Source organism: Cyclopterus lumpus, chromosome 14, assembly GCF_009769545.1.
Source record: "Cyclopterus lumpus isolate fCycLum1 chromosome 14, fCycLum1.pri, whole genome shotgun sequence".
NCBI lineage: Eukaryota > Metazoa > Chordata > Actinopteri > Perciformes > Cyclopteridae > Cyclopterus > Cyclopterus lumpus.
The window spans coordinates 8,340,995-8,364,572 of NC_046979.1; the positions used below are offsets into that span (position 1 = coordinate 8,340,995).

General features: G+C 41.7%; 1 protein-coding gene across 3 annotated transcripts in view; it reads left to right on the top strand.

Moving 5' to 3' along the window:
* Window positions 1-3,535: 3,535 nt before the first annotated feature.
* LOC117742263 (rho GTPase-activating protein 26-like) overlaps window positions 3,536-23,578 on the top strand; it is an 80,068-nt gene continuing 60,025 nt past the window's right edge. For 2 of the 3 annotated variants that reach the window (XM_034549369.1, XM_034549372.1), the window contains exons 1-2: window positions 3,536-3,872; window positions 3,954-4,274. In XM_034549369.1, the coding sequence (XP_034405260.1) occupies window positions 3,845-3,872; window positions 3,954-4,274 (349 nt within the window). In that variant the 5' untranslated portion in view covers window positions 3,536-3,844. The remainder of the gene's footprint in view (window positions 3,873-3,953; window positions 4,275-23,578) is intronic. The other variant, XM_034549371.1, reaches the window with a different exon arrangement.

The following is a 23,578-nucleotide window of genomic DNA, read 5'->3' on the forward strand; positions in this document are numbered from 1 at the left end:
GAGCTGAAAGATGCTGAAAATCTCCATCTAGCTGAGGGGAACTGCAGCCATGTGCTGTGGCATATAAATGAGCCCTTTCACATACACATCCATCCATTTTTATTATTGAAATATTGACTACAGCAGCTTTAATGATCGCAGCCTTGTAAAATGAAATAGTCTAGCAACCGATTCATCATTTCTGTCCCATAAAAGAAGCTCACATGTGAGGCCTCCCCAGCTCATTTAGTTGAACGAGGAGAGGGGTGATGTACTGCGTTGGGATGGATTCACTTTATTGCTTAATGTTGTTTTAAATGGTTCTGTTTTTCAGCATTAGTTGTATATCGTTGACTGTATGTTTGTAGTGAATATTGTAAAGTTGCAAATCCTGTGTAGACTATTCATGTGCATCACCTCTGTTGCAAATGGCTGGCGAGTACCTCATGTTGCTACATTTGTATGTATTTTGGTCAGAATTTCTTCCGCAAAACCCAGATGTCTGAGAAAAGTAGCCTTGGACTGATGCTGTTCTTTATTTTACGTCACATACACCTCTGTGCTGGAGGACAGCGTCCTTCTGTTGGAGAAATTACACCTACATCTTCATGCTACATCCAAATGATCAGCCTGGGATATTTCTTATGCTCCATTGTCACCAAACAGACCCAAAACCCACACATGGTGGTACCCACTGTTGCAACTTACAGTAGTAATAATTTTAAATATGTATCATCATTGAAATGTATAGTTTAATAACAATACAGTCTGTCGTTTCTGCATATCTAGAGACTTTGATTACACTTTGATTGTACTGGGCAGTATATTGTGCTCAGAAATCGGTGTCAGCTAGAGTACCAGTGTCCTGTTTTCATCAGCGCCCACTGACTCTGGCCGTCTTCATGCTTTGGGCAGAAGGACATCCTCTGACTCACCAGAGGAAGCATGTCTGGCTGAGAATATGACACAAGTGGCTGTCTCCTGTGGGAAGAAAAGGGGGAGATAAAGTAATAAAATACTGTCCGGAGGTGACAGAGAACTTTAGAGAAAATGAAACAAGACTATGAGGAGGAGAGCGATTGGTGTCTGTAATCCTTGTGAGAGTAAAAGGGAACCTCTTGAACCCTAACAGACCAGCACATGCGTTAAAGCTGCAGATCTATATTTTAGATTCCATTCAAGATCCCAATGTCGGTCTGAATTCCCAGAAAATGTAAATGAAATGATGGGAAATGACCAAAGATGAAACTGAAAGACCATATTGGAGTCATGAAGGCTGACGAACTCTGCTTGTCAGCTGTCAATTGCTTCGTAAAGAGGAAGTGGAAATATGGATACATATTTTTAGCTGTTGTTAATTTTGTTACTGTTCTCTAAACAGAAAGCTTTCGGTGGACGGAGAGGTTGACGCAGCGGATGAAATTAGAGAGGGAACATTTCAAATATAATTAACAGCATCTTGACGTCCATAAAGCATCTTTGCAGTGATATTGATTAAAGCCACAGCCTTCAAATACATTCTGTGGTTGTCAATGGAAATTATTTATTTTTCTTAACCCCAGAGGTCAGAATCATTTAAGAAACAGCAAAAATAACAGACTTGGTTTATGTTGTGATAATGGAGACAATTTATTTGCTTGCAATTACAGTACATGAGCTCATTGAGGGACTACTAGAGTGTGGGATGCTGAACAGAGATTTGACATTAAGTATCACTGATATGCATTTTGAGAAAAGGATGGAAAAAGAGATGTTTTCCCTACACACACGTTGCGACAATTTGCTTTTTTTAATGTAGGATGTGATTCTTTTAAGTGCTTCATATTGTTATATTTTAGTAATGTTACCAGTCATTTTGTAAGACCATCTAATACTTTCTAACAGTAATAGTTGATTTTTCTTTAGATTACCCACATATAAACTGGTTATTTTCTGGTTCTTGAGCTAGCCTCCAGCATCTTAGACTTCGTTCAGAAACAACAACAGGCCATGACTTCCTGTAAAAGTATGTCCCTGTACACCACACTGTGACAGATGGAGGAATGAGCAGGCGACCAGACACGCTGCTGTGCTTTGGCAGAGGAAGTGGCGTAGAGCCCTTTTCACACAGTAACCACAAACACTAGCTGTGCATAAATTGCATGCATGTAATGTACAAAATCTATATCATTGTATCATCATTTCAATGTAAATTAGTGTAAAGTGGATGCTTGTGGGCTATTACAGTTTTATTAATAGTTTTATTTAGTTTGTATTCGTGGAGATACAAGTTATTTTGGGTCTTTCTTCTCTCATCACTAGTGAAAATAGTATCTTTTCATAATTAAAATAATGTTATAAGAAAATCGTTGCTGTGGTGCAGTGCTGCGCCGACAGAGGGCCCCAGAGAGCGGAGACAGCTTTAAGTCTGATATGCTGCACAGAAATTCCCGCTCGGGCTGAAATGACGTCAGCGTCTCCTCCCACCAACCCGGCTGCCAGCCCGCAGCATGCAAAGATTGTGAATGCTCGGGAAGATGCACTGCATGCCCTCGACCTCTGTACCTTTTGAACTGTGCTGCCACAGATGGCTATAAATATATGGGTATATTTATATTTACAAATTGATAATGATTACCTGAATGCACCAGACTTGTGCACAATTTAGATTCTGGGATAATGGGAGCTGCGAAAGATTAATTGTCCAATGTGTCCTTGATTCAATTTGCCCCCCCCCCCCCCTCCCCCAGGTGGCCTTGAGGTCTGTTATGCAAACCACAAACCTAAGAACAGTCAAATTTGAGCCATTCATCTTTGCTGATTGGGGGCTATTTGTTAAATGACATCCCACAACGGGGGGGATTTAAGGATGGTAACGTTGGTCTGTTGGCCAGTCTCACCTGAATATCTTTATAATATCCCTGTGCAGACATTCATGGTGCCCAGAATATGAATCCCTTTGACTTTGGTGGTCCTCTTTCTTTACCTCCAGTGCCATGAGGATGACATTTTTCAAGAAGATAAATTCTAATGACTTTATTGATCTCCCAACTTTTCATCTTTTATGACCAAATAACCCAAACTAATACAATTCTGCCACATTTGTACTTTGTGTTTCGCTCTAAGTAATGGAACAGTATTAGCAACGAGCTATCACCTGTATACACTAATATCACAGGGTTGATGGTGTGGCTCTGGACTTGTTCTATTTTTTTGTTGAGCTTACAAGGCAGTATAAGAATGCTCACAAACAATCACTTAATGTTGGGCAAAAAAAGGTGAAGATACACGTCTCAGTTGGAGGAACATTTGGAATGAGAGGAGGCCTAATTGTAAATGAAAACTTTGAAGGATGCAGCACCTGATATGGTTGCAGCAGCCCAAACTCGTTCCAGGAACAGAGCGTTTCTAGAAACACGATCAGAGTGAAGCCTCTTCGCTTTTTGTCTTTGTCTCTGTTCTCGAGGAGCTCACCGCACGCCCCCCGCCCACTCCTGAGGGTTCAGCTCTCCAGTCTGCCCATCGCATTGGTCAAGAGAGACGTCAATCAGAGGATTATCCGTGTCCGGGTAGGTGGATGACGGTCTGCAGCGCTGAGCTGAGCGGGGTTGAGGAGAAAGCCGTGCATTTAAAACCGCCCAGGGAAGACACCACATTAACGAGGCTAGTTTGGGTTTTTTTATTCGCTGCCTCCCTCCCTCCTCGCCCCGGGTTTGACTGCAGCACCGGTTTACCTGAGCAAGTGTTTTTCTTCTTCTTCTTCTTCTTCTTTTAAACCCTCACCAAGCACGAACTCTGCGGTGACTTTTTATTTCATTTAATTGAATGCCGTGTCGGACTGCTGCTGCTGCTGCTGCCACCCTGCAAATAAATAGGAGGACTCTGGATGTGTCAACCTGAGGGGGAAAAGCAAGGTTATGTAGCCGGGCATCGCTGTCGGATACACCTCCGCCCCGTTGTTTACATGTTGTAATTGGATTTTCCATCATTTCCAGCAGCAGAAGCCCCCCGCAGGAGTAGACCAGGGATTCCTCCTCCTCCTCCCCCTCCTCCTCCTCTAGTTTCTTCTTCTCCTGTTCGGAGCTTTTTTTTTTTATATACCGGGTCGTCCAGGTTGTGTCAGAGGCCGGCGGTGGTGAAGAAGAAGAAGAAGAAGAAGAAGATGGGACTACCTGCTCTGGAGTTCAGTGACTGCTACCTGGACAGCCCGCAGTTCAGGGAGAGACTCAAGTCCCACGAGCTGGAGCTGGACAAGACCAACAAGTTCATCAAGGAGCTGATCAAAGACGGCAAGGCGCTGATACAGGCTCTCAAAAGTAAGTGTGTGTGTGTGTGTTTGTGTGTGTGTGTGTGCGCGTGTGTGTGTGTGTGTGTGTGTGTGTGTGTGAGTGAGACTGACAAAGCACATTTCAGTTTAAGTTAAGGCGGGTGAATTTGAGTGATCCCTGAAGCTGTCGGCACATTTGTTACCACCAGCTTTTAGAGGGAGAGATGGATGGATGGGGGATGCTGTGTGTGTGGGTGTGTGTTTCTCACACCGATACTGTGGTAAATGATTTGATGCTGTTTAACATTGATCAGGGGTTTAACTACCAGAACGTCCATCCTATGAAATATGTTTGACATGAGGAGGTGACTCCAGGTTGGCTTCTTTTAGTTGATTGATAATGTGTAAGTGGAGACCTGGACAGGTGGGCACCAGGTTTATGGGCAGAGATGCGAAATGCAATGTTAGGTTCCAGCTTAAAAATCCAAACGGTTATTTTATTTTTTCAAGTATAATAACACTAGATGTGAATATGTTTAGGTGTTTTGTTCGGGTTATAGAACGTTTCTGCCTGGATCCATTAGAGTGCAGGACTATATCTTTAAGCAAGATTTTTATACATGATTTCTTTGAAGTTGCATTTCAGAATCTAATCCCATGGACATTTTCCATTAGTATGAAAATAAATATAAATGGTGATAGTTGGGATGTACAGTTTTTTTGTCAATGAAGTCTTCTACCTTTCTGAGGAGAGCGTTGACAATGGCTTCAGTCCTCCGTCGATAAGTAAATGGAGCTGTACTTGTAGAGCGCTTTTCTAGTCTTCCAACCACTCAAAGCGCTTTAACACTACATGACATCATTCATCATACACTGATGGGAGTGGCCCATCAGGAGTAGCTAACATGCACACAACATTCAGACACTGTAGGTACAGCTACAGGTGAAGTGTCTTAGACCAAGGACACATAGACATGGGCTAGCGGAGCCGGGGATCGAACCGCCGATCCTCACCACTGAGCCATAGTCGCCACTGTCTGACAGCAAGGTAAAGGGGTGATAATATTCTAAATATAGTATAATTAAACCCCGTCAACAGCAGTACATTGCTATGCTCCCATGCCACCCTTTGTTTCTCCAAACTCAGGGCCCGCTGTTTGGTAATATGCTGACTGATGAGCACTTCATACAGCCCCCCTTCACACAATCTGGACTATCCCTTTAACCCCCTCCAAATCATGCGAATTTCTGAGAATATGAGGACTACATTGGCCAGGTCTTCCTGTTTCCAAATCTTTCTCAGCCAAGGGAAATGCTAACAGTCCTTAGATATACTGTAAGTGCTTCGAAGAAAATGAAAACCGCTACTGAGTGGACGTTGTAATGAGATTGTTCTGTCAAAAATAAATCCTATTGATCAGGGTTAAGAGACCCAACATTCAATATTATTATCGACCTCGATCTTTTATATCATCACTCAATATCCTCCGGCAAGATGAAAATGATTTGAGCGGTTGAATATGGATGTGTTTTGTTGTTTTCATTCCCTGTACCAATGGAGGAATGCTTTGGTGGTGGATTCTTACTGTCATGAGGTCTAATATTGTCACCCTGTCAAAGTCTTGTTTCACCAGTTTAAACTCTGTGAGAAATACTGTGCATGTTGCAAAGCTGCACATGCACACTCCTGATATATACTGCGAGGTATTATATTGTGTTTATGCATGTATTATTCACACTGCTCATATGATGGACAAATCCTGGATAGTCCCGCCTGCTGGTTCACCTGAACTTTCCACCCCTGTGTTATCAGCTGTGCTTTTTTTCTTTTTCTTTTTACAAAACAAACTAGCTCATTCCTCTCCACAAAGCTCTGTCTGCTGATGGGACAATTCAGCTTTTGTCCCGAGGTGCGATCTAGAAATCATTCAGCGCGGCCTGGTTTACCATTGCAGCAGGGTGCTGCCTCACAACCAGCAAGTCAGCAGATCTTTTTCCAAGTTAATTGTTTTATACCTGCACTACACAGCGTTGGTGCCCTTTGCTGATGAATCGGTTGCGAAAGGTCCTTTCTGACAGCACTCTGAAGTTCACTATGCAGCATGTAAATCCTCTCTGCCGCGTCCTTCAACACACCTCGAGCTCCTCAGCTCTTCTCGAGGCAGGGAGAGGAAGTGGGACTGACCTGGGAAGGCCCCAATGTTTCGTTGGCTACTAATTGCTGCAATGACTACATGCAGTTCCCCCAGAAGGAGAAAGTGAAACATTTACAACATGCTACTCAGAACTGAAACAGCCTGTTGTGTTGCTTCCTTCAATGAGTTTTCCAGGTCGGTGTATTTTTATATATATATATATATATATATATATATATATATATATATATATATATATATATATATATATATATATATATATATATATATATATATATATATATATATATATATACAAATAAAGTGTGTGTGTGTGTGTGTATGACTGTAGTCAGTGATTGTTATATACAGTTAATACCAAGTTTTCTGTCTCTTAATGTGATTGGTTGTAAAATGACTGCTAACATATAGTCTATTAAAACAAACACTCGGCCCCCAGTTCATCAGGTGCAGAAACGGATGGATGTGTTTCAGTTATTTAGCGTAACCTCAATGATATGGATGGGGTGGCCAAAAATACATAGAGCAGCTTTATAGTGCAATACAGTTCAACACAAACTGCAGACTCCGAAAATGACCATGAAGTTGACTCAACGCCTTTCTACACCATAACCTTCATGAAGGTCGAATTTATTTCCAGACTGTTGTATTGTACTGGGTAAGTTTTCGCCGATTCACGTGAAGCCTTCCGTGTAGACTTTGGAAACCACAAAGTCTCCCTTGAATAAATACTTTTTGGTACTTTTTCTTAAGGACTAAAAGATGACAGATGCATGCGTGTGTGTGTGTGTGTGTGTATGTGTGTGTGTGTGTTTGTTCGCCAGATGTCATTTAAGGGCAGATGTAGCTTGTTATTACCAAGCCTCCACCTCGCACATGACACGGCTCAATCAGCCAAACAAAGCCTAATTGGCAGCTTGGCGTTCACCGAGGGGAAACGAGACACCGTGTTTAGACACTTTATGTGACCCAGACACACAATGTTGCCTTGTTTTCAGCTCAAAGTGTAAAGAGCACTGTGAGTTCCTTTTTTGAAGTTCATGTCACTTGGCTCAGGAGAGTCAAGTGTGACTCTTGTTTTGATGCATCCCTAATATTTCTTTAATACGTATCACCATCTTCACGTTGCAATTTGCACTCACTCAAACAAGCCCATAGTTTTCCAGAGATGAAACTAATTAACATAACTCAGTGTAAGATTAGGTGTGGATTTGGTATAAATAGATACATAGTTTTTGTTATTTATTATAACTATTAAATCCACCAGTTAGTCAAATGTTAGGTTCTATTAAAAAAGAAAACAAAATGTCTAGGCTATGGTGTATTCATTGTTTAAAACGCAGCATTATTGTAATTTATCCAACTTTTCCCCATAAATACTGACTGATTATACGCCTATGATTATTTGCACCAGAATCGGCTTTAAAAAAAACCCATCTTAACAGTTCAACCAAAAGTCAAGCAGGCCAGTCGTTAAAAAAAACAATAATAATAATCAAAACCAAACTTTGAACTAATACATATATGCCTGTTACTAGCTGTGAGTCCCAGGGCTCAGCGGTCATGGACTAGATTTGTCACAATGGGGTCATCGTCCGCTGCACTGACAGCATGAATCAAGACACGTGATAATCAAACTGTCAGGCACAGTTGTGCACACACATACACATGTTACAGTACAAGTGTGACTTATCATTCTGTCCTACTGTGTGTGTGTGCGTGTGTGCGTGTGTGTGTGTGTGTGTGTGTGTGTGTGATGCTAATTAGTGGAGGGTTAACGTGAGGACAGACACAATGTGCAATGACAAAGAAGTCAATGGTGGATGACCAAAGAAACAAAGATGTGCTATAACGGATCATTTGTCTAAATGTCTTCAAACATACCATCTCAACTTTGCACTAAAATCCGAGCATCATGTCGAAAAGACAACGTATGGGCTACGAAACAACTACTCATTTATTAGTGTCAGATTCAGTTCGGAGATGTCTTCAAAATAGTGAAAAAGTCAAATGTTACATATACAGGGTTATTTAAGCAGAAAAAAAAGATTTGTTTCAATTCATCAAAAGCTATGCGGCTTGACGAGGAAGTCTGTCTCTGGTTTAAAAGAACAAAAAAATATATATCAACGGCTTGTATGCTCTGTTGTGTGCGGCCTGTTTCTGGTTAAAACAGCCCTCCACCCATTAGCACCGTCTTGATAGTGGCTCTGTTTTCAGGCCCTTAACTGCCCCGATAGTAACCTCTCAAACAGGCCATGAGGGTGTGTTTGTGAATGTCCCAGAGAAGGAGAAGTGGGAACTCCCTGCAACGGACCACGAGCACTGTTGCAATCCATATCTCTTTCAATCTCCGTCTCTCTTTACCTACTGTCTTTGTTTTCCTGCAGCCACCCACTGTGCTGTTGACTAATAATAAGAAGGGTGATAGCAGTCATTCAGTGGCTCAAGTGTCAACCGTGCTGATAGATGAGGGTCACGCACACACTCAGCTGCACACCACACTAACTAATTCTCTTACGGCGGTTTTAAAAAGGTCCGGCGCAAAGGACGACTATGTGCCAAGAGGCAAAAGAAAGAAAAAGAGGAGGTGGGGTTGTTGTTGTCTTTCACAATGGTGTTTAAAAAAAACAAAACAGACACGGCCCTATTTTCTACTCGCTCATAGAGGAGCGCAGCAATCTAGACTGGTAGAGGGGAAGGGGTAGAGGATGGAGGAGGAGAGAAAGAGAAACGGGGTGTCACTGGCTGAAGGCATTCCTCTGCAGACGTCACATCGGAACAAAGAGGAGAGAAGTGTGTGTGTGTGTGTGTGTGTGTGTTTAATATACATGCAGCGTATTGTCTAGATAGATAGTTATTCATATTCTGGATCTGCACACACAACATGTGCGTTTCCCATTATACCAGTACATTTCTTTTCCGAAAAGATGTGTGTGTGCTCAGTGAACATACGTGTGTGTGCATGCTGCCACTGCAGTGCAGCACAGTGGGGGTTGGGGGTCTCCTCCAGCTGTGATGTAGCTGAGGAGATAGAAATTAGGGCACAACTTAGCCCAGCTCTGGTGCCATTGTTGCCTCGCTTTTTTCAGGGCGGACTATCTGACACACACACACACACACACACACACACACACACACACACAGTCACTGATTCTTAACACCATATTTGATCAATATTAGGTATATTTGTCCCTTTAAAGAAACCGAAATAGCCCCAACAGACAAATTCAGAATGTTGCAACAGTTGTGATCATGTGTTGCAAAACACTGGATTTTTTAAAATAACAAATAAAAGACACATTCTTCTCAACACATTTTGACATTGGCAGTCGTACACTTAAACTCTCCTCATGCATTGGTCTTTTTGCTCTTGCACAACATTCATTGGGAACAGCCATTTGCCTGGCACATCCATAAGTAATAAGATCGTTAAAAATCTAATAAGATCATAAATCGGGTCTCGAAAGTGTAATTAAAAAGCACTTCTAAGAAAACTGGTTTGTCAGATATGGCATGTGTAGCTTCTATAAATAGATCTAAAACATGCATAGCTCTTACAATCACCACAGAAGTAGGTCTGAAGTGTGCCGCTTCGTCTCATTAGCTGAATCTTTGATGTAGAGTATTGGCCTTGGACTCCAGTCGGCCTGAAGCTGGTAAATATTCCATCTGAAGGGCTTATTAGTTACACGGCCCGGCAATGATACTTTGTCGTATTACTTTTGTGCGATTTCTCTCGTGACAATGTGGGACTTATTTTGCTGGCATGCCACCTCTGATATAGGCCACAAAGATTCATGCGTGCAGTTTTAACAAGATTACATATTTCCTTCTTTTCAAGGCCGGTGTTGCTGTCGCAGCAGTTCAGATGTGTTAATGTTCACACATGCAACCCCATTGCCCATGTGTTAACTCTAAATCTTCGGACTGTTTCATTGCATATTAGTTATACAGATGTCATAAAGAGGAATGTACTGTAGAATACTTTTTTTTTTTTTTTTTTTTTTAAAAGAGATTTACTGGGTTGGACAGAAAAATGTTTCATCAGAGGAACTGAAAGAGGAACTGCAAAAAAAACCCACATTTTTTTTGTTTTCTCATAGCATAGTTATTAATACCCTACACGACAACGATTCATTAATTATAATTCAACATTTAAGAGTACATGCAAATGTAAAGAAGGAAGTGGGATTTACACATAAATACCAGTATTTTTTAATTTGTATCTCTTACGCTTCAGCACAACCACCACATCACCATCAGTGGTGCTCCTCGGACACTTGCAGTAAGTACATTGCAGAACTGTAAGCAACATCTGTGGTGTCCCTCTGAATGTTACAGCGCTGGGACAATTGCAAGAGCTCTAATGCTGATCATCGTTATTGACGAAGACTTTTACCCCACAAGATGCATCCTATGTCACTGAGAAGTCCATTTTTCCACATGTGCACATCTTAAATTGAGATTTACAGGAAAGGTTTCCCTCCTCAGCAGATGAATGTGAAAACGGCCTCCGGGGCGAACGCTGCACATACGTCACAGTGAAAGTCAAACATTACAGCGACGAACCAATGAGCAAAACACACATACATGAGTTGTACATATGTTTTAATTATCTTATGCGTTTTGTATAATAATAACTAAAAAACTATCTTAAGGAAGAAAAAAAAAACCCCGTCCTTTTTGAGGAGTAATTATAGGGGTATGAAATGTGTATTTGCAACTTTATCCGGCCGACACCTTGACTGTGTGCACTTTGTGCCTTTGCAGCTGCACGGAAGAAATGCCCATCTGAACAAGTTATAGTAACTTAAGTCCAAGCAGTTTCCTTTCATTATGAAATGAAGCGGTCTGCCGTCGAGGTGATATAATGTCTCTTGTAATCCAATGAAAACCAACTTGATTCCAGAATGTTCTTAACTCCAGTTTCTTCTTATTGCCACAGCTGTCGGCTTTGTTCCCTCTAAAAGATGGAAACGGCAGCGTTGTAGTTCTCTGGATCGTCTCGGAATCAACAGAATTTTTTTATTTGGTCCCAGAGAATTTTATTTCAAGACCACAACTACAGGGATTTATTAAAATTGCAATGTGTGATTTATTTTTTGACATTATTAAAGCAAAGACAAATCCCAAGACATAAAATGCACCTCCTTTTTTATTTAATCAATATATTTCTCATGGTATCCACAGTACAACATGGCAATACAAGAGGTGAATGGAGAGTGAATCTTGGATGTGGAATGTGGATCGTTCACAACAATTTGAGGAGTGCCTGTGGTGTGCATGTTTCACATTATATATCGTAAGTGTGCCATGCAGCGTGGGACTCACTCTGGACTTGGTCTCAACCCCTCAAAGTCTCGTCTCGGGTCTTCATACCATCTGATTTTGGTCATGACTTTGTTTCTGTGGTCCTGGCGACGACAACGCTGGAAACTGGTTCCGTAAAAAAAACTGAAAAGATAGCAAAATGTGATTTTGTATTTAGAAACACGATTTACCCAAAGAGTAAATGTGACGCTTGGGGACAAGGACAGTTTCGCCGGCCTCACACAGATTGGATCACATTACTGTACTCTTAAGATCATTAAGCACTGTAAATGGACCAGTAGGAGAGCTGAGAAAGGTGAACTCTGAAGAATGCTCTTCAACTTCTCTGCACACGGCTACCCGATCGCTGCTGTTCGGTCATAAACGAGACCGCTGTGTATTTCACTGCTGCTTTAAAAAGCTGCTTTTATTGCAGGAGCTGATGGACACAAATTGTTTAAACGGAGCCGTTTTAACAGCGGACGGAAGTTTTGGTGAATTATCGTTCCCCCCCCCCGCCATGGTCCTCGCTTGATTGAGCTTCAATTTCAAGTTTCTGTGACTTGAAAGTGAAAGACAACCAGAGAACGGCTGTTAGCTTGTTCAAGAAGCGGGATTTGACGTTTGATCTGCATGCATCTGATAAAAATGGGGGCGGGGGGGAGGGGAGGGGAGCTGGCTTCAAGTCTAAACTCATTTTGTTGAGACTTTGAATGAAATACAGCTTCGGGAAATGTTTTGAGATGTGTTTTAATTTCACTGCCTTTAGACCACCAGGAAGAGTCAAAGGTTGCATGTGTGTGTGTGTGTGTGTGTGTGTGTGTGTGTGTGTGTGTGTGTGTGTGTGTGTGTGTGTGTGTGTGTGTGTGTGTGTGTGTGTGTGTGTGTGTGTGTGTGTGTGTGTGTGTGTGTGTGTGTGTGTGTGTGTGTGTGTGTGTGTGTGTGTGTGTGTGTGTGTGTGTGTGTGTGTGTGTGTGTGTGTGTGTGTGTGTGTGTGTGTGTGTGTGTGTGTGTGTGTGTGTGTGTGTGTGTGTGTGTTCGCTAACAGACAAGATCTGAATGACTTTGATTCCAGAATTTTATGATGCTTAAGGAGGAAACATGCTTTAATGTTCCCAGCTTTCCCATACAAGAAGTAATTATTGAATACCATAGGAATGCAATATATATTTCTTTCTACCCTTTAGGGGGAAATAAATGTCAGAGGATGACAGGGAGACTTGTATGAAACATCAGCTCAAGGTTATCTCCTTAGCCTGCAGTGTTGAGCCGTCAGTCCCAAATTCAAAGACGTGTGTGTGTGATAATGAAGTAGAAGCTCTCAGCCCGCGGTGGCGTCCAGGTGTGACTCTGAGCTGAAACCTTGAACTACTACAGAACATGATTGCCAGGAGGGTTCCCCTGAGCACTTGCAGTCGGTGATTTAGCCTGTCAGGTGTGGCTCAAATCGGGCAGAAATACACAAAGACACCCACACGCGCGCACACTCTCACACATACACACATGCTGACACATGTTGTTGATAAAATAGCTATTTTCCTCCCACTTCAAAGCTCTTGAAGTGAGTCAGAGCAAAGGGAGAAGATCCAGTGTTACAAGTCCGAGACCGGCTTGGCGTACGGATCCAGCCTCTCTTCAGAGCTCAGAAGGCAGGTTAAAGGCGGTTGTTTTTTTTGTCCAGGAAGGACGATACTGCCGTTCATACAGGAGAGGACAAGCCCTCCATGTTGGGTTTAAGAAGTGACTCAGATTCCTGGTCAACCGCCAGGGTTTCAGTGTTTTGAACGCTCTCTTTCTTGTGGGCATGAAGGCATAAACACGTCTGGGCACTTGACATTATGCTGATTTTATTTATTCAAGTACTATCATTTAAGTACTGTTCTTGAGTATCAATTTCAGGTACTTGTACCTTACTTTCTTGTCACTTCATTCTTTTACCCCACGACAATTCAGAGAGAAAAATTGTTACTTTTTTACTTCACATCACTTGTTTGAAAGCTATAGTTAAAAGGTACTTTACGAAACTTCAAATGAGCTCATGAAAGATGCTTTGTTAGAACTTTAACAATAGATCCACCGTGACCAACCAAAAGATGATCAAATATAGAATATAGAATAACACACGTAATGAGTCACGCGTTTCTCCTCCAGGCAGTGTGGTGCATGCAGACGAATACGTAGCAGCTTTAGGGCTACAACAAAAAGATGGGCCACAAATCTCCAAGAGATTGCTTCCAAGATATTCACAGAATAATAATATAATAGTTGTAGAAGATTCAGACTGAGGCGAAAGATGTCATGAGTTCTATTTGGTCTCAACGACCCGGGAAAACCTCTCGCACAATCCTCCTTTTTATTGAATTTCTGCGTATTGAGCTCTTGGTTTCTTTTGAGTTCAAACTTTTTTTCTTCTTCTGTGTCATATGAAAAAGAAAATTGATGATGAAGATCATCGTCTAATTCGGTTAAAAAAAAACAACAACAACGTGGTAACTTGTTGCATTCTTTCAGGGGAAAGGTGAACCCACAGCCTTCCTTTGCGTGGTAATCAAGGACGGACGTGGGTTTGTTTTTAGATGAGAAATGATCCGTGCGAAAAGTTCTCCCATTTCATGGGGTTTTAGAAACGTGATCTACGACTGTACTTATCAGGAAGCTCCATGTTCAGTTCTAGGTCATGTTCAGGAAAGAGTTTTTTTTTTTTTTTTTCCCACATCGAAGAATTTAAACCTCTTCTCCATCCTTAATGTCTTTTATGTTCCTTAGCGACAAAGACATCACACCCTTCTCTTCCTTCTTCACCAGCATGCGGTCGTGTTGTATTGTAGAAAAGCCTCTAACTTCCTTCACCAGCCCTCCAGAAGTGTTTTTGATAAAGACGTTAGGGCCCACTGTTGAAGCGGGTAATGTTGCCATGTAAAGCGTAATGTCAACACTACTACGCTTCACCTTGAGAAGGCTTTTAAAAAATATTTATCACAGCGTAATCTGCTAGCAGGATAAGTCATGAATGAAAGGTAAATAGGTCTTTCAGGATCTCATTGTGTTCAGCCGGACTCGCATTAAGGGAGAACGTTGACCTCCCAAAACAATCATTCTTCTTTCCCCTTCTCCTCCTCCTTCCTTTTGCTTTTCCCTTCCTTTTTCCTCATACGCACACGTTTCCACATTTTCAATTCATCCTCATTCCCCTTCTTTTTTCTCATCCTTGTGTCCCTCCTCATATCCTTTTGTCAATCTGACGTGGAAATGCCTGTTGGCCTTCTTCTTTCCTCCAGCCTCTCTCATCCTGTTTCTCTTCCTGATGCATCTCTGTTTCGTGTTATTCAAATAGGATAAGTGCTTGCAGAGGAACCTGACTTGGCCGTTATTGGTATGTTGCAGCGGATGAGGGAAGGTGTATTAAAGGGGAAATATTAAACATTGTTTTCTTTGCTCGTGCGCATACATTTGGGTATCTGGCGTGTCTACCAACCCACAAACTGTGAAAGAAGGTCAGTTTCTTTTGTGAGCTGCCAGAAAACATGTGATTCAACAAGCCAATCAGACTCTGGTCTCCTTCCTGTGTCACATGCAGAACTACCTTTAGTAAAGGTGCACCATATTCTTCTTGCTAACCAGTCAGAGACCTGATAATGAGCATGATTTCTCCCTTTTTTTTTTTTTAAATGAAGTGCAGGAGCCTCTGATTCTTCATCACGCCCCTTGGTTCATGTTTGTACCATGGCCGACGTGACCGTTGGCCGATGTGATGTGTTTTGCCGGAGGTTGTGTTATTTTTAAAACAACGAGACATATGCAAACCTCAACTGTGGTGGAGTAATCGCATCCGTCTGAAGTGAACACAGTACGCTAGTGTATCGACGTGATCCACAAATTGGTAGACTGTTGTTCATAGCATTTCTGATGAGAGGCGCATATTGAAAAGTTTATTTCCATGTGTGATCGCACCCAGCCAGACGTTTTCGTTTTTTGTAATTATTTTAATATGTGCTTTACTGTATCTCCATGTGTTCCGTCTTACTTTCTTTTTAATTCACTGTTCGAATCTTCTTGTTGTATAAAAGCCCTTTTAGGGACGAGTGTTGCAAATTAGCATTCCCTATAAATGTTACGGTTATTGCATCCGATAGCTGTTTTCACTTTGTCCATGCATATTGTATCTGTCCCTCACAAATAAATGAATACAATGAATAGGAAATGTTACGGTAGTATACCGTCTGTGCTGTCTAGATGAATGCAAAATGGCCTCGGAAAAAGAAATTGATGCACTGAATTATTGAACACAATGCAGTGACCCGAGCTGAGGCGTGTCCTCTCTGTACCTATTGCTCTCCGGGGGTAGTGGAGAGTCATCAGTCTTAGGCTTGGATGCTACATAGAAAAAAAACTGCAACAACAAAGGAGAGCAAGTGAATAAAGACCTTTTATTATAGTGAAAGGGATAGTATGGTTGAGCTGCTCAGCTACAGCGTTATTCACCTACTGTATGTTCAAAATTAATGCAGGAAAAAAAGTCAGTGGAAGGGGCAAAATTTCAACGGTCAGGTTATAGGTTTCTTGGCAGTGAAGTGGACCCAACTTAACACGTCGTAGTGCAAACTTAGGTACAGATGAGTTTACTCAAGTAACATAAACAATCTTTGAGCACTGCTTGTGTCTGTGACTTTTTGAGCCCATGTATTATTTAGCTACAGGGGAAAGGTGTCTATTGCGTACCGGTATTTGTGTTGTCTTAAAAGATGGGTAAGAATAAAAACTCTGGTCTATTGCAGTGATAAAGCCACATGAAGTTTTTTAGCCCCTCATTGTTTTATGGCCGTCACCTTTACCCTTTTGGTTCCATCCCACCACGCTCATCGGGCCCATTTCCAGCAGCAGGAAGCAATCTATTAAGTGCTACCTCCCGGACAGACACCGGTCAGCCCTGCAAGAAGGCACGTTGCTCCTGCAGTCCAATAGTATCTTCAGCTCAGACAACATGCTGAGACTTTAATCCAATCAGATTGCGACTCATTTGTATACAGCCTCTTGGAGCCAATCGGGGGAATCTGCCCTTTCACCTACCCCCAGGTGGATCCCGCCTCCAGTAATGAACCCTTTGCTGTTGTATTTGATACCTTTTTTGATGTGAATGAATCATTGTACTCGGGTGAAAACCAAAACTTTATGTCTCCCTCGATTTAATTGAGTAGTCGACATCTTTTGAGGTTTGTATATGACGACTTAAAGCATTCGGCAATGCCCTATAAACATACACCACATAACATTTGTATATTGTTTCGAGTCTCCGTGAGCCTCAATAACATGACAATTGAGAACTGTCCAGTTGCGGAATAATTTGCAATGAATGATGACTCAATAAAGCACAACAGGGCCAGAATCTGGTTTAAGTTTGCACATCCGATTTAGAAATGTCTGTCCTTTTAGATTAGATTAAACTTTTGCGTCTTCTTAAGTTAATATTACAAGAACAGTTCTGCTTTGGTTATATTCCGATTTCTTCCATCTCCAGCGCTGGAGCACTTCAGCAGTGCTTGTTGTGGAAAGGAAGTGTGCTCACTTTCCCAGCGGATGGATTTCTATCTGTAAACTGATTTAATATAGCTCTGTCCCAATACATTTTCCCCTTATTGATGTTCACCCCATACTGATGCTAGTAGGTCTGCAGTACACTGTCATAGAACATTACATGTTTAAATCACTCTGTATCTGTGTATGCAAGTGCAGGGGTGGGCTGAGGGGGAAGACTCGACTCCATTGCTGCCCAAAGCCAACCCAAACAAACCACAGTCCACTGGCATGAAGAGCGAGGAAGTGTGTGTGTGTGTGTATTTAACAGTGTGCGTGTCTGCGTTAGACTCCCATCCTGCTCCAAAAATAACCCCCTGCTAAGAATATTTAATCCCCAGGTTACTGCTCTCGCTTCCTTTTTATGCCTTGCTCTTTATCACAGTCTCACACATTTGATGTGACTACTGTACGCACACATGCAGTGTTGGGGGTGGGTGTCCTGGTGCAAAGCCAGCCAAAACTCAGGCTTAGTGGAGGTATAATCTGGTAGGTGTGTGTGTGTGCTCGCTTTATCCCCGGTTTTCATGCGTCTGGTGTCATTGTAGGGGATAAATTGGTTGGCTTGGCCTGATGTCTGGGTCTGGCTTTGGCCTCGAGGGTGAGGGAATATCTTTATTATTTATTCATTTAGGATTTGTTTTGTCTTCCTCGGGATTCAAGAGCTATATTTCAGATCTTCCTACTCTGCCCTTTGGTCCTGATCATGTCTTAGAGACGTTGATGGGACTCGGGGGTCAGGAGGGCAAGCCAAGATTAATGCTAGAGAGCGGGGGGGGAGGGGTTTAGGGTGGTGTAGGTGGGAGAGCAGTGCGCTTTGGGGGCGGGGATGTATGTCCATCTCTATGGGAAATGATAGCAAACACAGACCGTTTATAGGGTGGCTTGTGGTTGAGGGTGGGGCCCTGTTTTTTGTGTTTTTATAGTTACACCATTTCATATTGGTAGAGGTTTTAACTGTCGGGTTAATTTCATAAAGTGATTTGTTAAATATAGAGATGACAAAAGGATGAATGGATGTGCAGTGTGCCTCATTTTTAGGTTACATTGAACCTTTCGCAAACACGTCTTCACTGGCCGGCATGACATCAAGGATTACTTTTGGTAGGCTGCTATTCTGAACAAGAGTTATGGTGAGTTGGTGAGGTCAGGTGGGAGGTTTGTTGGTACAAGCCCCATTCAAGGCTAGACTTCAGGGGCTTCTGCTTCTGCACGGTTCAAGGTCGTCTCACCTGCATGTTGAAGATGTGATCGATGAACATCTCGAGTTAAATTCTAATTCTAACTCCCTGCACGGTTAAGGCATGTCAGCATTTCTGGAAACTAGAAAGACACACGTATTTACAGTGTGTGTATATCATTTACCCTAACGGTGAAGGGTTATTTCAAATATAAATGAATGCAAATGTTGAAACCATCATCTTTTATAGTAAATAATTAATGGTTCTTTAATCTGCTTTTGATCTGCGCCTGAAGACATTGCCCCCTGGGGATGAATAAAGTAAATCAAATCTAAAGAGTTTTTCCTTCTCTGAAGCATCTAAGAACATTGGATGCATATGTTTCATAAATACAATTGAGTTGTCTTGACTACCTCAGCACATCCCTTGTATGGAAAGTGAACAATACACTTGCATCTTAACCCACATTGCTGTGAGGTCATACATATGGTAATTGTTAAATTGAATGCAGCTTTTAGTCGAGGACAGCTGAATGTCAGAGTTCATTCTGCATTCAGACAAACACACTGGATATCTGAATAAGTGGTGACTCATTTAGCATGGGTGGTACAGTAATTATTGTGCTAGTTGCTTGCACTAAGATATGGAACTATATGTTCTGCTGGCATGTGGGACAGAATTTAATATTCAAAACATATTTGCATCGGCTCACAGCTAACAATGTTAAAAGCGCTAACATTGCAAACAATAGTATAGAATATAGTTATGTAGTATCATTGTAAACCTGTGGGTGGATTACGCTACTGTGACAACTCGGTCATGTGGGATTTCTTTATCTTTTTTTTTTCTTAAAAATGTTATTGTGAACAGAAAGCCATTTTGACTTTCGGATTACACGGGTAGTTCGAACAAAGCAATTCTTATCCACTCTAAATTTAGACCCTTACATAAACTGACTGGATAATTCTGAGAGAATTGTTTCTTTGTAGCTTCCTTTTGAAGAGGAAAATAAGGACACAAGCCAAGCAAGGCTCTGACAGAATGTAAATAGATATAATAGAAAGAGTAAGCAGGATTTAGACATTTCTTGATATCTCACATTTGATGTTGTGTTGCTTTAATACCAGTAGTCACTATTGTCATTACATAATTAAAACATTCAAATTAAATGATTTTGAGATTCTGCAGTTTGTAATATTATGACATTGGGGCTCTTGTTCATTTGGGTAAACCATCAATATTCCCAACACTCCTGCTGCAAAGAGCTGGCCAAAAAAAATGAAAATAATCATCTTTTAAATTGAAAATGTCACATCGAGAGACGTCCAACAGAATTTAAAAAAAACTCACCGCAGGAACTGCAGAGGATCATACGGTGATAAAAGCACATTTTCTGGCCCAAAACTGAAACACCAAAACCACAATATTGTAAAGCTCATTTGTCTCTCGCTGAGCGCTGCACGTCCCACAAAGCGGGATTCCCATCAACTCAACAGACCATCACATGTTGGACTCTTTATCGGATTTACAGCTAATTGGAGTTATTCAAGTTTGTTTTTAGTTGTCTACTGATTAGTCTGTTCTACACCAGAGAATGACATGTTGAAATGGTAAATGAGTGATTCTCCCCTGTACAAGTCCTCTGTCTCTTGTAGGTTGTCCGGTATGATTCCACAGATTGACACTGGAGACTTACACTAAGATGTTTCCTCCTTTCAGCCCTCATTCAGAAACCACTATGACTTCCTTTTCTGTTAAAAACATTTTGGGGTAATTCTTTGTGATGCCATTATAATGGGCTACATGTAATTGCATAAATAAGATACGGGCAGGTGACTGCTTTATTTGCAACTTTAGAGTTTGTGCTTTTAGTTTATTTAAGTTGCAGTATTTATTGTTTCAGATTCACATATCTGCAATAGCTTGTAGATTTATTAATATTGTTAGTTTTGGGGGCTTTGCACACGTCCCAGCCCTCCAATCTACCTGAAATATAAAATCAGCCGAGTTGTAGTTTCTCACAATAGTTTGTGGTCTTTACACAATTTATTCAGAAATGCCACTCCACTAAACAATGAACACATCTGTTCATATATAGCTGCTAAATGACATAGAAATGCCCTGCCACATTGTGTACCCGTGTACTTCCGTGCATAGACCACGGTGACAAATGCCTGCAAGGGTTCGTGCAAAAAAAAAGGAAGTTCCTGACCGAACATCAAACCCCGGTAGTGGGTTTGTAGTGTTTTTTGATTCTGTTCAGAAATATCCATCTACATCCTATGATGGTAAAAAAAAAAAAAAAATCCAGCTACTGTCATATGATTGGAAGTTTAATCTCTCCTTACATAAAGGTGTATTGGTTTCATTGTACAGTATTTTGGAATATAGCATGTTTTGTGGTAGACGGGATGAGTAGTGCCTAAAATGCTCAATTGTTGTAATACCAGCCATTTTGCTGTCAACTCGTGTCGTCAAGATACACATTTGCGGGCCATGGACGGATCGGAGGAGGGAATTCGTAGTACACTACTTGCTGCCTCGAGGCAATAAGCACATGTCATGTCTTCAAAGTTAAACTTCCAGCTTCATTTTCCAGGGTGGCATTTCATTCGTTGTCCTGCTCTGTTTTGATCCCCTTAGCCTATCGTCTTTTGTGTCTCTCTTATCTCTGTGTCTCTCTGTGTCACGCTGGCCTCAGTGGAAGGACCTAAACTGACAAGCCCCCGAGCAGCAGCCACTCGGCCGCGAATCCCCCCGGCTGCTGTGATTGGTCTTGACAGACAGAGACACAAAGAGAAACCAGGCGAAGAGATGCAGAGAGAGAGAGAGAGAGAGAGAGAGATTTACTAACAATAGACTGTAATGCACTCGGAGGACAGAACATGCACTCTCCCTTTATCTGTGCTATCAGTGCTCACTGTAATAGCAAATGAATAGAAAATGTGTGTGTGTGTGTGTGTGTGTGTGTGTGTGGTTGGATGGTAGTAAAGCGTATGATGGTGCCTTCAGGCCGCTTTTAGTTTCTTACTGGACGAGAGAAAGGGAAGGTTGGGTGGAGTGCTCAGCTTCTGTATTCTCTGTAATAAATGCTTTTATGGGCAATAATGTGAAGTGCTTTCATTTTCTGTACTGCAGTTCATCTATGGACCACGTTGGCGCTTTAAAAGTCAGAAACTTACAATTTTAGTGATGAATTTCCATGCAAACGTCTTGTTTAGACTGAGAACTGCAGTTAAATATTTATTTGAACCAGAATTATAGCAAAGTAGTGACTTAATTAATACTTGAGCAGATTAAACTTAAAGGTACAGGATATCAAAAATGGTAGTACTTTCCACCTGAAATGCCTTTTTAAATGTGGCAAAGTTTACCAGAGTTGAGAAGCTCAGGTGACAACATACGCAGAAGGAGACTTTATTCTCTGCTCAGGCAGACAATAATCCATTATATCTTTACAGAGCAAATATTAGTTTGCTGCTATATTAATGCTCTGAATGTCCTATATTTCTCCTTTTTTTAAATGTTTTTTTTTCTTCATTTAATACATTTGAGCTGTATTCACAGGGTTTTGTATCATTTGGCCACCTCTGAAAGAGAGATGGTGTGATAAACAGACAAGAGAGACAAAACATGATGTGTCAAAACATGGTGAAAGGGGGTATTCTTGCATGCATTTCAAAAGTGTAAAATTGTGGAGAACATTTTAATTAGCTCACATGCTGTTATGTATTTGAGTTCATCCCTCTGTGTTTTGACACAGCACCATCAGCTAAAGGCTGACAGAGGTCAATCCATATATGAGAACCATTTTGTTATTGAAGTAAATTTTAAAATGTGAAAATCATTGAAATTGGCAAAGCCCAACTCTGCATGCTACAATATCTCTCCCCTTATCCCACACACCTTTCCTCTTCCAACTGACCTTGCTCACAACTCGTCCTCAACATTTAACCAATGCAGTGGCGTTGATTTACTGTATGTGTATGTATATTACACATACAGTGAATCAACCTAATACCTTTCCCATGTTTAATTAAAGGACGTTGTGTCTGACCATTTCTTGAGCTTTTTGAATACAACAATCCTACATTTCAACACATTCTCACTCCCAATTCGTCGAATACAGACTCTTGGTCAGCGGCCCTACGCTTCAAACTGTGACCGTCAAACCTCCCCGCCTGCCGTACTCGGACATTCTCGCTCTTTGCACCATCATTTGGGATGGGTTTACATTGGAGGTCCGGTGTGTCTCCATACAGACACTGAAGGGTGCCTGGTTGCGTCGGTATCAGACGCTGAGTGGTATTGACCAAGTGTCGGTATTTGACGAATTGGGAGTGAGAACGTGCTGTACATTCATGCCCACTTCCCGCTGTGATTGGCCAGCTGTGCGTCGATGATGAACCCAGGCGTTAACTTCTCTCTCTAGTTCTCTAATTTCACACCATGAATGACTTTCAGGGAGATTGTGTGTTATTTCCCCCATATATCAATGATTAACATACAGGTAACATAATATCATAATGTTGGTGCAACACTGGGTCACACACTTCTGTCACTTGGCTCCTCCTGGCCTTTCCTAACCTCGCAGCAGCTTGCCGGAGGCTGCAGCAGGTGTCATGGACAGCTTGCTCACACATGCATGCGTACGCATAGCAGCATGAAAGCACACTTGCGACAGTAGTTTGCCATGTAGCCATGACCACAGTTTTATTCTCCCTCAAGTGCAAATGCATGTTAGGAAATGATTGCTCGAAGGGGTCAAATTCACCACTAAAAAGCTCAGTGAATTAATAGGATTGCCCTGATAACCCGGTAGCATCTCGACAGGAAAGAAGCGAGCAAGAGAATGAGGGATTAACGATGGGAGAAGGGAGGAAAGGGAGATTACAGCTGGGAGGTGCTCGGTCTGCATTGGGTGTGGCTCGCTAAAGGTTGAGGTTTCAGTGCTGGTGATGGTGGGGGTTGGGTGTTGGTGGGAAAGACTTTGAGGCTCATTCGTGGTGCTAAAAGAATATTAATTTAAAGGCAAATTACGCTACCTCGAGGGGGGAGGCTGGGATAATTAATCAGCAAGAGGGGTTTAAAAAAGCAGACCAGCATGCGAGATCAAAGTGCATTTTTTTTTG